This window comes from Mya arenaria, chromosome 13 (genome assembly GCF_026914265.1).
Source record: "Mya arenaria isolate MELC-2E11 chromosome 13, ASM2691426v1".
In the NCBI taxonomy this organism is placed as follows: Eukaryota; Metazoa; Mollusca; class Bivalvia; order Myida; family Myidae; genus Mya; species Mya arenaria.
In genome coordinates, this window is record NC_069134.1 from 53078759 (window position 1) to 53092502 (window position 13744).

The window sequence follows — 13744 nt, forward strand, 5'->3', positions numbered from 1 at the left end:
TCATCATCATCATCATACGTACTGCTTCCATACGTACTTATAGACTAAAGATTTGATCGTGTTGTGATCATCAATGACAAATGCTACTATAACAGCCTGCATCATTGATTTATTGAAATGTATTGTCTTAGTTTCTTATTTTCATCATTATCAATTAACGCATAACACGGTATTAAATGTTTAAATAGTATAGGTTAATCATTTAAACCGCATTTTGTATGCGTAATGAACGTGTTTCATATACACATGTCATATGATTGTCAAACGTCAGTAACGTTGCCCGAGGCGTTGTTTTTACGTCGCTTGAGATATCACGTTTATGACAAGTTTAGATCACGAGCATACGGTCCATGGTTTCCTTTTAAGTTTTAACATATTTTTTGGCGTTTAAAATCTTATCTTTATCAACGTTTGTGCATCTCACTAAGTGGAAATAAAACAGTAACGAAGTTTATGGATATACGTTTCTGTTAATGCAAACTTTACTGGATTTCGTGTACTGAAAGGTACGTTATTCGAAGCGTTACGTCACTTTTATTCATCATATGGTGGCAATTTTACCATATTTTGGATGAATTCTTTTATGTGTGTGTATATATATATATAGACTGCGATATTTCGTATGTATATACATGCATTTTCATTGATTTTAATCGAATTCTTTTTTTTAATAAATATATGTAGATTATGCGATATTTCGAATATATATACATGTATTTCCATTCATTTTAATTGAACTCTTTTTTATTCATATATGTAGACTATTCGATATCTCGAATGTATTTACATGCATTTTCATCGATTTTAATTGAATTCTTTTTTATAAATATATGTAGACTATTCGATATTTCGAATGTATGCATATGCATTTTTCATATCATATATGCTTTGTGAGGTTTTGATATCTGAATACTATTTAAAGATGCATTATTATTCCCAAATAGGATTTACCACATTTAAAACAATAGTTAGAATATAGAAACAATGTCGACAACAATGGTTTTTATGAAGAACTCCGAGTTTAATTTGAAAGACACGAGCAAAAGACACGGTTTTTCTACCATATGAGACTATAGAAGATCACTGTAAATCTTTGAGCTGATGATTCACAAATCATTTAATATTTTTGGATTTTCAGTTATTAAAAACACGGTTACAATCTTGTATTCAGTAATTAATATTTTCAATAAATGCTTTATTTACTAAGAAGTGCAAGGTTTATCATTCTAAATTTATGTTTGTTATACATGTGTATGTAGTGACTTTAAATAAGAGTGTCACTTTAAGCATAATGGTGGATTATTTATCATTTGTTAAACATCAATCATTCATTATGGCGTCATATCTTTTAACCCACATCTGTTATCTGTTATCAGACAAATTAATTTGTACGGTCAGAAAAAGATAAGAACCAGAGAACATCTGGACTTGTATTCAATATTGGTCTTTATTCGATCGATGTAGCTAATCGGATTACTTGTTATAAAACAATAGACCAATAGAGTGAATAAATCAATGATGTATGGCCATATCATTATCTTAAGTTGTATATTGAATACCAACCCGGACTTTTCTTGTATTTGGATAATGTATACATGTCTGTGCTATTTTGGAGCAAACTATGTCTATGACCGTATATGGCTTATCAGCAATCTCTTGTGCAGTCGCTATACCAGTAATTATAACAGCTAAAGCAAAAATGTTCGTGTTAACCATTGTTTTGTACAATAAATAGTATACTTATAAACGATGTAACTTATTAACCAATGAGTTTACGATGTATCTTGATCTTGGAAGGGTTCTTTCAGAAAAAGTATCACTAACGGATTTTGAACATTTTACGACAGTTAGATAAAACATGCAGATAATACACTAAAATTCACATTTTTAAGACTTATATAAGTCACATTTTCTGAGGATACCAAGTAACACGAAATCACAATTTAAGCCAATATGTTTCGGTTTCGTGGAAGACGAGTGGGGTTGGGGCACTCGGAGTGGAACCCCAACCCTACCTCTTCGTCAGAGATTAAGCCCACTCTTATGCCAAATCAAGGAACGCCTCTGAGTATGATATAATAACTGTAACCAATCAGAACACCTAAGCCATCCCCACCATACGCATTCGTTACAACTCGGCCATCTCCGACAAGCTTCGTGATAGACTCTGTTGGATACTGGCCGAGGTGTTCCGATTGCACCATACGACGTTGTTTCGAAGGGAATAGGCCGAGATACTACGTTTCAATTGCAGTGTGTAAAATACAGCACTCAACACAGGAGACTTGTTAGAATGATACAGGGAAACGAAAACAACAGTAGCTTGTTTGTTAAACAGACTTATCAGTACGGATTATTGCTTCAAAACAGAAAAACTCATCAGCATAATAATGATAAACAAATAGTTTAAACAAGGAAATAGTAAACTATCGATGATTACATAACTATTTAACCAATACGTTTACGGCTTATAATTTGCCCTCGGGACCTAAAATGAATATACGCAAATAACTGTTTAAGAGGAAAAACAGTCCATGTATGTTATAAATTCTTGATACATGTACAGTATGTGAATGACCCTGTTGAGACAAGGGAGACAACTCTTAATCCAATGAAATCGCATGTTTCGATCAAATACTCTTCAATAATGCTGTATCGTCAGTTGTCTCCACAGTCGAGTGATCTACGAAGTTGTTTTAAAATTTGTAGTGACGAGGCGGACCGAGTTCATTTCGAGCTGGCGCACGGAAAGAACCCAGCATAAGTATGATTGTCTGTTCAAATATCCGCATGTTTACCTTGCGGAACCAACGAAACTGCCTCAATAACTATTCATGATTACGAAATTTCCGATCCAAATCGCCAACGATACGCAACGAAGCATAGTGTATCGGGGGTATCCGACGATGCTTATACTGGTACATTATAATATCTTTAGTAACATAAGTAGGCGTTACCGTCTTGCAAGGGTCAGCGAAACAGTGGAGCCTTTAGTTTAAACATACAGTCAATCCCCGTTCGCTCACAGGGACCGGCGAAAATACCTCGAGCCTCGTAACATTCGTGCGAATCGGGAAAGTTTACCTACAGTATCGGGCTTTTACATATAGTTCCAGGCAGCGAGGAATTCGAGCCAAGCGTGTTCGAGCCAACGGGTTTTGACTGTAAATATTTTACAACGACTGTGAAACAAGTCATAACAACATTATATTAAGTCACTTTCATTGGCACGATTTAACGCGAGAGTGTGGTCTTATGGTGTGGGGGAAACCGGAGTGCCCGGAGGAAACTCCGGTGAGCACCATCTAATCTCACATGTGCCCAGGCTGGCAATCAAACCTGGGTCGCCTAACTTCTATGCTAACCGACAACAAGTCTTAAGTTAGGAGCGAATATCGTAGAGACTGATGCTGTATGTTCAATACATAAACTTCTTCCATTCATCAAGAAGCCTACGACCGATGTTTAAACAGTGTCGTGGTGCTGCTAATTGGTATGAAATGGTCAACTAGGGTTCACTGAACGTTCCAACATTTCAGTGGAAAATTCCTTTTGTCCTACTGTGGGTTCAAGCCCAAAAGCATCGAAACAGCGTCCTACAAAAAGTAATAAAATGGAGCGGGAATGTATAATCATTCAAATCTGTCCTTTAGCAAACCTTGATTATTTTTTTGCGTTCTATTTTTTGTCCCAATATGTGTTAAAGCTATATAAAAGACAAAGACGGCTATATACAAAATACAAACATTTGTATGTTTATTTGTATGCAAGTGAACATCTCGAAAAGGGATTTTGCTGAAGGAGTTCTTAGTTTTAATGTGCGTATGACTTTTAATATCATTTAATAACTTCACTTCTCCAAAAAATATCGATATAGAAGCGTATATCATAAATACTGATCATGCATGTTTAATACATTTACGTCTCAAAGTCTTGATATGGAAGTGTATATCGTATACACTGATGATGTTTGTCGAATACATTTATTTTGACAAGTTTTGATATGGAAGCGTATATCGTATACACTGATGATGCTTGTCTAATACATTTATTTCTACAAGTCTTGATATGGATACGTATATCGTATATACTATTGATGTACGTTAAATACATTTACGTCGCAAAATCTTGATATGGGAGTGTATATCGTATACACTAATGATAATTATATTTTTCATACATTTACTTCTCCAATTCTTGATATGGAAGCGTACATCGTACATACTGATGATGTATTTTTGGTACATTTACGTCTCAAAGTTTTGATATTGAAGCGAATATCATAAATACTGATCGTGCAAATTTAATACATTTACTTCTCAAAGTCTTGATATGGAAGCGTATATCGTATATGCTGATGTATATCTAATACATTTACGTCTCCAAGTATTGATATGGAAGCGTTTATCGTATAAGCAGATGATGTTTTTAATACATTTACGTCTCAAAGGCTTGGTATGGAAGCGTATTTTGTATAAACTGATGACGTATTTTTAATATATCTACTTCTACATTCTTGATATGGAAGCGTACATCACATATTCTGATGATGTATGTTTAATACATTTACTTCACCAAGTATTGATATGAGAGCGTATATCGTATACACTGATGAAGTATTTTCATTTATTTACGTCTCAACGTCTTGATATGGGAGCGTATATCGTATACACTGATGAAGTATTTTCATTTATTTACGTCTCAAAGTCTTGACATGGAAGCGTATACGTATATACTGACGATGCGATCATGTAGAATTGTCGACTTAATCCGGCAGCCGAAGTCGAAAACCCAGAGGCGGCCATCTTCGATAACATATTGATTATAAAAAACAACCAAAAATGGCGCGAGGCCATCAATTGGATTTTTGTATAAGAAGGTCGAGGCTGCCAAGACGCAAAAAACGTTTTTTATACACAACCATGCAAGGTTGGGCTAAAATATCCCATTTGGCTGCCAGCCTAAGTTGTCTAATGTCTACTTCACGAGTTATAGCACATGTTGCCAACGTTTTGTCAACATGTCTAATTATGAAAATATGTGCAGTCATAATCATAATTTACATTTTATATAAATCACATGTGTAATGAACCACATAAAGATATTGGATGTTACATGTATGAAAATAAATTGCAAAACAAGATGCACATCGTACAAATGCTTGAATTTGACAGAATAATATATCATAACGCTGACCTAAACAAGTGATTAATCGCACTCATTAATTAATATGCATGTAACTTTGGTTTGTCTGTCAGCATCTTAAATTATGGTTTCTCTGTCAGCATTTTAAAATGTGGATTCTCATTTCTTTAATGTCAACATGTTTAGCTTGTTTTTAGTTTCTAACAAAGAAGTCGAGAAATTGTGGTTTATTAGTTACACATTATTCCACGCGCAATACATATTGAAAATTACGGAAGTCCGTATTCCTGGCCATGCAATACGGCCGTATTTCAATCAGCTAACGTCGCATCATGTTATAAACTCATGTTAGTATCAGGTAGTATGTGTAATAACTCTGGTTGATATCAGGTTGTTTGTAGTACGACCCATAACTCTGGTTGATATCAGGTTGTTTGTAGTAAGACCCGTAACTCTGGTTGGGATTAGGTTGTGTGTAATAAATCCAATAACTCTGGTTGATATCAGGTTGTTTGAAGTAAGACCCGTAACTCTGGTTGGGATTAGGTTGTGTGTAATAAGACCAAAAACTCTGGTTGATATCAGGTTGTTTGTAGTTAGACCCGTAACTCTGGTTGGGATCAGGTTGTGTGTAATAAGACCAAAAACTCTGGTTGATATCAGGTTGTTTGTAGTAAGACCCGTAACTCTGGTTGGGATTAGGTTGTGTGTAATACGACCAAAAACTCTGGTTGATATCAGGTTGTTTGTAGTTAGACCCGTAACTCTGGTTGGGATCAGGTTGTGTGTAATAAGTCCAATATCTCTGGTTGATATCAGGTTGTGTGTAATAAGAACAATAACTCTGGTTGATATCAGGTTGTGTGTAATAAGACCCGTAACTCTGGTTAATATCAGGTTGTGTGTAATAAGACCAATATCTCTGGTTGATATCAGGTTGTGTGCGATAAGACCAATAACTCTGGTAAATATCAGGTTGTGTGTAATAAGACCAATAACTCTGGTTAATATCAGGTTGTGTGTAATAAGACCAATATCTCTGGTAAATATCAGGTTGTGTGTAATAAGACCAATATCTCTAGTTAATATCAGGTTGTGTGTAATAAGACCAATATCTCTGGTTGATATCAGGTTGTGTGTAATAAGACCAATATCTCTGGTTGATATCAGGTTGTGTGTAATAAGACCAATATCTCTGGTTGATATCAGATTGTGTGTAATAAGACCAATATCTCTGGTTGATATCAGGTTGTGTGTAATAAGACCAATATCTCTAGTTAATATCAGGTTGTGTGTAATAAGACCAATATCTCTGGTTGATATCAGGTTGTGTGTAATAAGACCAATATCTCTAGTTAATATCAGGTTGTGTGTAATAAGACCAATAACTCTGGTAAATATCAGGTTGTGTGTAATAAGACCAATATCTCTGGTAAATATCAGGTTGTGTGTAATAAGACCAATATCTCTAGTTGATATCAGGTTGTGTGTAATAAGACCAATATCTCTAGTTGATATCAGGTTGTGTGTAATAAGACCAATATCTCTGGTTGATATCAGGTTGTGTGTAATAAGACCAATATCTCTGGTTGATATCAGGTTGTGTGTAATAAGACCCGTAACTCTGGTTGGGATCAGGTTGTTTGAAGTAAGACCCGTAACTCTGGTTGGGATCAGGTTGTGTGTAATAAGACCCGTAACTCTGGTTGATATCAGGTTGTGTGTAATAAGACCCGTAACTCTGGTTGATATCAGGTTGTTTGTAGTACGACCCGTAACTCTGGTTGATATCAGGTTGTGTGTAATTAGACCCGTAACTCTGGTTGATATCAGGTTGTTTGTAATAAGACCCGTAACTCTGGTTGATATCAGGTTGTGTGTAGTAAGACCCGTAACTCTGGTTGGGATCAGGTTGTGTGTAGTAAGACCCGTTACTCTGGTTGGGATCAGGTCGTGTGTAATAAGACTCGTAATTCTGGTTGATATCAGGTTGTTTGTAATAAGACCCGTAACTCTGGTTGATATCAGGTTGTGTGTAATAAGACCCGTAACTCTGGTTGATATCAGGTTGTGTGTAGTAAGACCCGTAACTCTGGTTAGGATCAGGTTGTGTGTAGTAAGACCCGTAACTCTGGTTGATATCAGGTTGTGTGTAGTAAGACCCGTAACTCTGGTTGGGATCAGGTCGTGTGTAATAAGACCCGTAACTCTGGTTGGGATCAGGTCGTGTGTAATAAGACCCGTAACTCTGGTTGATATCAGGTTGTGTGTAATAAGACCCGTAACTCTGGTTGGGATCAGGTTGTTTGTAGTTAGACCCATTACTCTGGTTGGCATAATATAGTGTGTAGTAAGACCCAATAATTAACTCTAGAACCATGCGCGTCTTTTCACACGAATAATTTGCTTCTATTAGTCTGAAACTGTTTATTATGGGTAAACAATTATTTATTTCTTCTGGAGGTGGGGGGGGGTGTTTGCCGGGTACCACCCTGACTCCGCTAGAGAATGAAAGTTACAAACACTATCTTGACGAGTGTTTGTCATGGCAAATACATGCATGCAAATGTTCACCAATAATGACCAATAAGTTCCCGTGGACGCCCATTATTATGGCTATATGACCTATGCGTCACTTGTAAGACGCAACTAGGGTGATTTACTGGATATTAAGTATTATTACACTGACCGATGACAGCTAGCCGAAAGTTAACGACATTACTAAGTTAGCCTTAAGAGCACTGTCTATTTCATTAAAAAATCGCATACCGTTTATCAGTATTCAGATATTCTGTCAGCTATGATGTGTTAGGTTGTCATTAAGTTGAAAGGTGGGGGATTTTTAAACTGTGTGTCGAGTAACGGCAGGTCCTAGTTTCGCGTACAGTGTGTCGAGTAACGGCAGGCCCTTGTTTCGCGAACACTGTGTCGAGTAACGGCAGGCCCTAGTTTCGCAAACAGTATGTCGAGGAACGGCAGACCCAAGTTTCGTAAACAGTGTCAAGTAACGACAGGCCGTTGTTTCGCGAACAGTGTGTCGAATTGCAGCAGGCCCTAGTTTCGCGAACAGTGTGTCGAATAGCAGCAGGCCATAGTTCCGCGAACTGTGTGTCGAGTAACGACAGGCCCTTGTTTCGCGAACAACACAAGTCCCTTAACATGATAAGCTAAACTTATTTATTAAATTGGGTATTTTTCTCATTTTGGTAATATTCTCATTTTTTAGAGCCTGAAGACTTTTGCTTAGGAAGATCAACTGAAACTCCTAACACGAGAGTGGTTTGGTGCTGTAGTTGCCCGCTTGTACACGAGCGGTCATGGATTTGAGCCATTGAACGACTCAAAAAGCATTAAAATAATCTGGTGTTAAGCCAGAACAAATGCCAGCATTACTATATACTGGTGTTCACCCAGAACAAATGACAGCATTACTATATACTGGTGTTAAGCCAGAACAAATGACAGCATTACTATATACTGGTGTTAAGCCAGAACAAATGCCAGCATTACTATATACTGGTGTTCACCCAGAACAAATGCCAGCATTACTATATACTGGTGTTAAGCCAGAACAAATGACAGCATTACTATATACTGGTGTTAAGCCAGAACAAATGACAGCATTACTATATACTGGTGTTAAGCCAGAACAAATGACAGCATTACTATATACTGGTGTTAAGCCAGAACTAATGACAGCATTACTATATACTGGTGTTAAGCCAGAACAAATGACAGCATTACTATATACTGGTGTTAAGCCAGAACAAATGACAGCATTACTGTATACTGGTGTTAAGCCAGAACTAATGACAGCATTACTATATACTGGTGTTAAGCCGGAACAAATGACAGCATTACTATATACTGGTGTTAAGCCAGAACAAATGACAGCATTACTGTATACTGGTGTTAAGCCAGAACTAATGACAGCATTACTATATACTGGTGTTAAGCCAGAACAAATGACAGCATTACTATATACTGGTGTTAAGCCGGAACAAATGACAGCATTACTATATACTGGTGTTAAACCAGAACAAATGACAACATTACTGTATACTGGTGTTAAGCCAGAACAAATGACAGCATTACTATATACTGGTGTTAAGCCAGAACTAATTACAGCATTACATGACAGCATTACTATATACTGGTGTTAAGCCAGAAAAAAGAACCGAGAGTGACTTATAACTCAAGCGTTCAGCTATTTTTTCGTCTGTATTTCGTTCATTTAGTTGTTCGGACATTTTAGCCACGAACTTGTTTTTACGGTTCAATTGCTTACAATAAGAACAAAGTAGATCATTTGAATTTTTCTTTTTCTTTAAGTTGAATTATGAAATGGAAAATTTGTAATTGAAATTATAATATTTGGAACGAAGGTACAATATCGAGAGTTGAAAGCGTAAGGGTTCTATCTTCTTCTTATCTAATTTCACTTAGAACCTTTTCGCATTCACCCCTCGATATGAAAAAGCGTTTAATTATGCTAAACTGTGGCCATAATTAAAGAACTTCTTTCTGAAAGCAACGTAATAAACTTTGACATTTACCGAGTATAAATGTTCTAAACATGAGCCACGACAAGTAGAGAGGTCTAATCGAAAATCGTTCGGAACTATTCGGTCATTTTCCACCGAAAACAACCTCGGATGTATATGGACGGTTTACAATGTCAGAAATCTTTACAGTTTAACTGCGCTGCAAGTAGTTCGCGTAGTAATTTCAATTTAGTAGTTAAACTTTATGGCTCAACTCTTGGGAATCTTAATAATTCGTGCAATTAAACACTTCAATGGTAATTATTTTATACAAATATACACGTTTAACACTACTATTAATTAATACTATTTTTTGAAATTTTACGAGCTTTTTCTACTGATCCGGTGTTTTTTTCGATGGAAAATGGCCGAGGAGTTTCGAATGATCGCACATATAACGCTAGGATAAAATACTACTTCATAATTTCTTGTGACTCGAAAATATACGCACGGTGTAACGCATTTTAAGGTCACTGGTACATTTTTGCTTGTTTTTCATGTGTAAAAATGTATCTGATATGTTGCTAAAAGCTGAAATCTCACGAATTTTTGTGAATAATCTGAAGACACGTTTTGGCTAGTTGAGACTCAAACTTTGAATGTTTTAAACATGTATAATGCATTTACATCCTAATGCAATTAAATTAATATGGCATGCAGAAGGTACGAACATGACAAGCAATTTCTTTTATTTTATTTTTTGCGAAATTAATGTCAGAAGTTTTGTGAGTGTAAATTATGCAATTTTGTAAATGGCTTTGTGTATTTTTACATCTTTTAAAAGTTTAATTGTATCCATCTGTTTTCAGAATGAACTTGAAAGGACAATGCATTTCTTTGATATATTTGCTAAATAATATACATGGTATTGTTTCAAGTTGATCGATGACCGCGAATACTTAGATTGTCACATATTAATAACGGTCAAGATGACAATAGTAATCTTTATCAACGAGTTTGTAGTTTATCAAAGGATTCAGTATATTTGTACTGCATTTATGCACAGGTGGTGCATCGATAAATATAAATACGAATCAGGAGTCTTTGTTTGTTTTTGATGACACAGTCAAAAGGTCTATCAGTGTTAATATAATACTGAATAGAAAATATACATCGAAAATAAAAAATATATATTATGCAAAAAATCATACATGTGTATTTGGATGTAATGTCTTCATAAATATTCGACAGGATTCGGTCAAAGCGACGTCCATTTTAAGTATACATTGCGTAATAATACATATTAAGATTATTCTTAAACGGTTTGAGTTTATAATTTTTTATACTCAAGTGTTTCTCTTTTTTACTAAATATATTCAATTAATCGATGCAAATTGAAAAAAGGATTTGAAATTTGTCGAAAAAAAAAATCATTCACTGCTGTATTTGTAAGTATGTAATATAAAGTTTCTACATGTATATTGAAACCATGATATGCAGTAACCAAATGTACACTTAATAAAGCATTTGGTTCAAACATTATTCTAACTTATTTAATTACTAATTTATTTGTTTATTGATTGATCGATTGATTGATTGATTGATTGATTGCTTGATTGATTGCTTGCTTGCTTGCTTGATTGATTGATTGATTGATTGATTGATTGATTGATTGATTGATTGATTGATTGATTGATTGATTGATTGATTGATTGATTGATTGATTGATTGATTGACTTATATATTTATGTATTAATTAATTAATTAATTCAATCATTAATTCATTCATTTTTATCTTTTATTCATTCATTCATTTATTCATTCATTCATTTTTATCATTCATTCATTCATTCATTCATTCATTCATTCATTCATTCATTCATTCATTCATTCATTCATTCATTCATTCATTCATTCATTCATTCATTCATTCATTCATTCATTCATTCATTCATTCTTTATTCATTCTTTCATTTATAAATAATAAAAAATCTCTCTCTCTCTCTCTCTTCTCTCTCTCTCTCTCTCTCTCTCTCTCTTAATTTATTTGTATTTTTATTTACTTCATCAGCTCCGACTAATACTGCCGCCTACGATACAACCTAAAATACTATTGCGTGTAATGCAAATTTGACGCAATTTTCATTGATATATTAGTAGATATATACGTCTGCTTTTAATGAACCTTAGACATTTATGACACTTATATGGAAGGCTATCGATATAACCAGTGTGATATATTATATAATAATTCGATCTGTTCAATGTTTGTATAGCTGTGGTTTTGTTGACCTTGTGCAAAAACCGAAACGTTGGCCATACCAACTCAAAAATTGACATAGAATTACACAAGAAACTTAGTACACGACCATGTTTCCCTTGACAATGTGCACATTACAGGGCACACAAGACTTTTACATACGGAGTACTTACTTGTGATGTATGAATCCAGCTGATAATATAAAGATTTGCTTACACATCTTGTTAAGATTTACCCTAGTTATCAAACTATTTTTAATATTAATAACAAACAAAGCCTGGTCGTCCGGTGGCGCCTTAAAACTAAATGCGATGAAAACAGCGCCGTTTAATTTTATATGGGCGTGGATGGTTGAAGTGGCAAATGACGTAAAAAGTCGCTTAAATAATTTAGATACCGTTTGTATTCTTGTTGTGGGAATAAATAGTAAAGTTGAGTTTAAAGTCTTCATTTGAAGCAAAACATTGCATACCGACGTAGTATTTATGACGTAAATCATCACGTGGTATATATACACACACTGATTCTAAATATTCAACTGCGTCGTAACTTTTGAACGTTATATCTTTTCAGTAAGGTCAATCGCAATACGCTGTCGTGGCTTATCATAACGGTATATATACAAATGTCAACTAAATTCGCTGCCATAAAACAATTATCAGTTGGTTTATTCGAATATGGTGCTACAATCAATCGTCTTTGATCAGTTTATTACCGTGCAAGATTTACTGGCACCCTATGATTTGGTTAAGTGTTTAGTATTAATCCTAGTGATTTATTCCTCTCGTAATTATCAAATCCCTCAAGTGCTCGACAAATACTTTTCCACGTGCGCAAAATGTATAGATTTGCGGAGGCTAGAAACCTGTAATAAAACAGACAATCTTGAATTGCTTGCTGTGTCATTTTCAGATCATTGTCGCGAGATGATTCAATTATTGAACTGTTTTGCGTAAATAATTTCTGTTTTTATTTTTTTTTATGATATAATTGCTTTTGGATATTTGCTCGAAGATACAGTAAGTGTTTGAAGATGCACTCTTACTCCCGAATATGATTTACCACAATTTATACAAATATTTTGATATACCATAAATGATGAATAAATGCCGAAAACAATGGTTCTTATGAAGGATACCGAGTTTATTTTGAAATAAAGATACATAAAACAAGGTATTTCTACCTTATGAGACAAAAGTAAGTCACATTAAATCTTTTAGCACTCACCAATGTTTTAATATTTTTGCGTGTTCAGCTGTTAAATACACGGTTACAATCGTTTTGTCAGTAATTAATCTTTTCCATTAATATAATATTCAATGCATTATTTAGTAAGTAGTAAAAGGTTTATCACTCAAAATCAATGTTAATTATACATGTGTATGTATTAATTTTTAATAAGAGTGCCACTATGGGGGGAAGATATTTTACGTTATATATATATATATATTTTTAATTTGTTCAAACTGAGTAACATTACAGCAGTTACTTTTACGAACTCACAGCAATTGGCATACACTCATTTGAACAGAATTTTGTACACCTAAACCTAATTTTATCTAATTTTGCACTAGAGTTACCAACGCTTTACGGCAAAGTAAACCATTTTTTTCTTTTTCTTTTTTTATGTTTTTTTTTAAAAATAATTTTAACGATGAAAATCTTGAATGTTGTGTAAGCAACGATGAATGGTCCCCTCGTCAATATGTCAACTGTATTACTTTCCCGTCGTCGAAACGTTGTGTAAACATCCTTTATGTGACGTTATAAGATAAATTTCCGGGTGTTAAAATTGAACTTGTCCATTATGTATACACAACTGTGTTGTTCCCGGCGGCGTCGGCGAGGCGTTGTG

General features: G+C 34.7%; 2 protein-coding genes across 2 annotated transcripts in view; one reads left to right on the top strand and one right to left on the bottom strand.

The window, feature by feature from the left end:
* The first annotated feature begins 293 nt into the window (after nucleotides 1-293).
* LOC128213004 (putative ferric-chelate reductase 1) overlaps nucleotides 294-13744 on the top strand; it is a 39220-nt gene continuing 25769 nt past the window's right edge. Inside the window, exon 1 of the mRNA XM_052918460.1 lies at nucleotides 294-506. The gene's annotated coding sequence lies outside the window, so the exon portion shown is untranslated. The remainder of the gene's footprint in view (nucleotides 507-13744) is intronic.
* Nucleotides 6653-7525, bottom strand: LOC128215361 (PGC-1 and ERR-induced regulator in muscle protein 1-like). Its single transcript, XM_052922051.1, has one exon. It carries the CDS (start codon nucleotides 7523-7525, stop codon nucleotides 6653-6655), a length of 873 nt encoding a protein of 290 aa, XP_052778011.1.

Coding starts and splice junctions, on each gene's coding strand:
- LOC128215361 (XM_052922051.1), bottom strand. CDS start 7,525: ATGGTTCTAGAGTTAATTATTGGGTCTTACTACACACTATATTATGCC.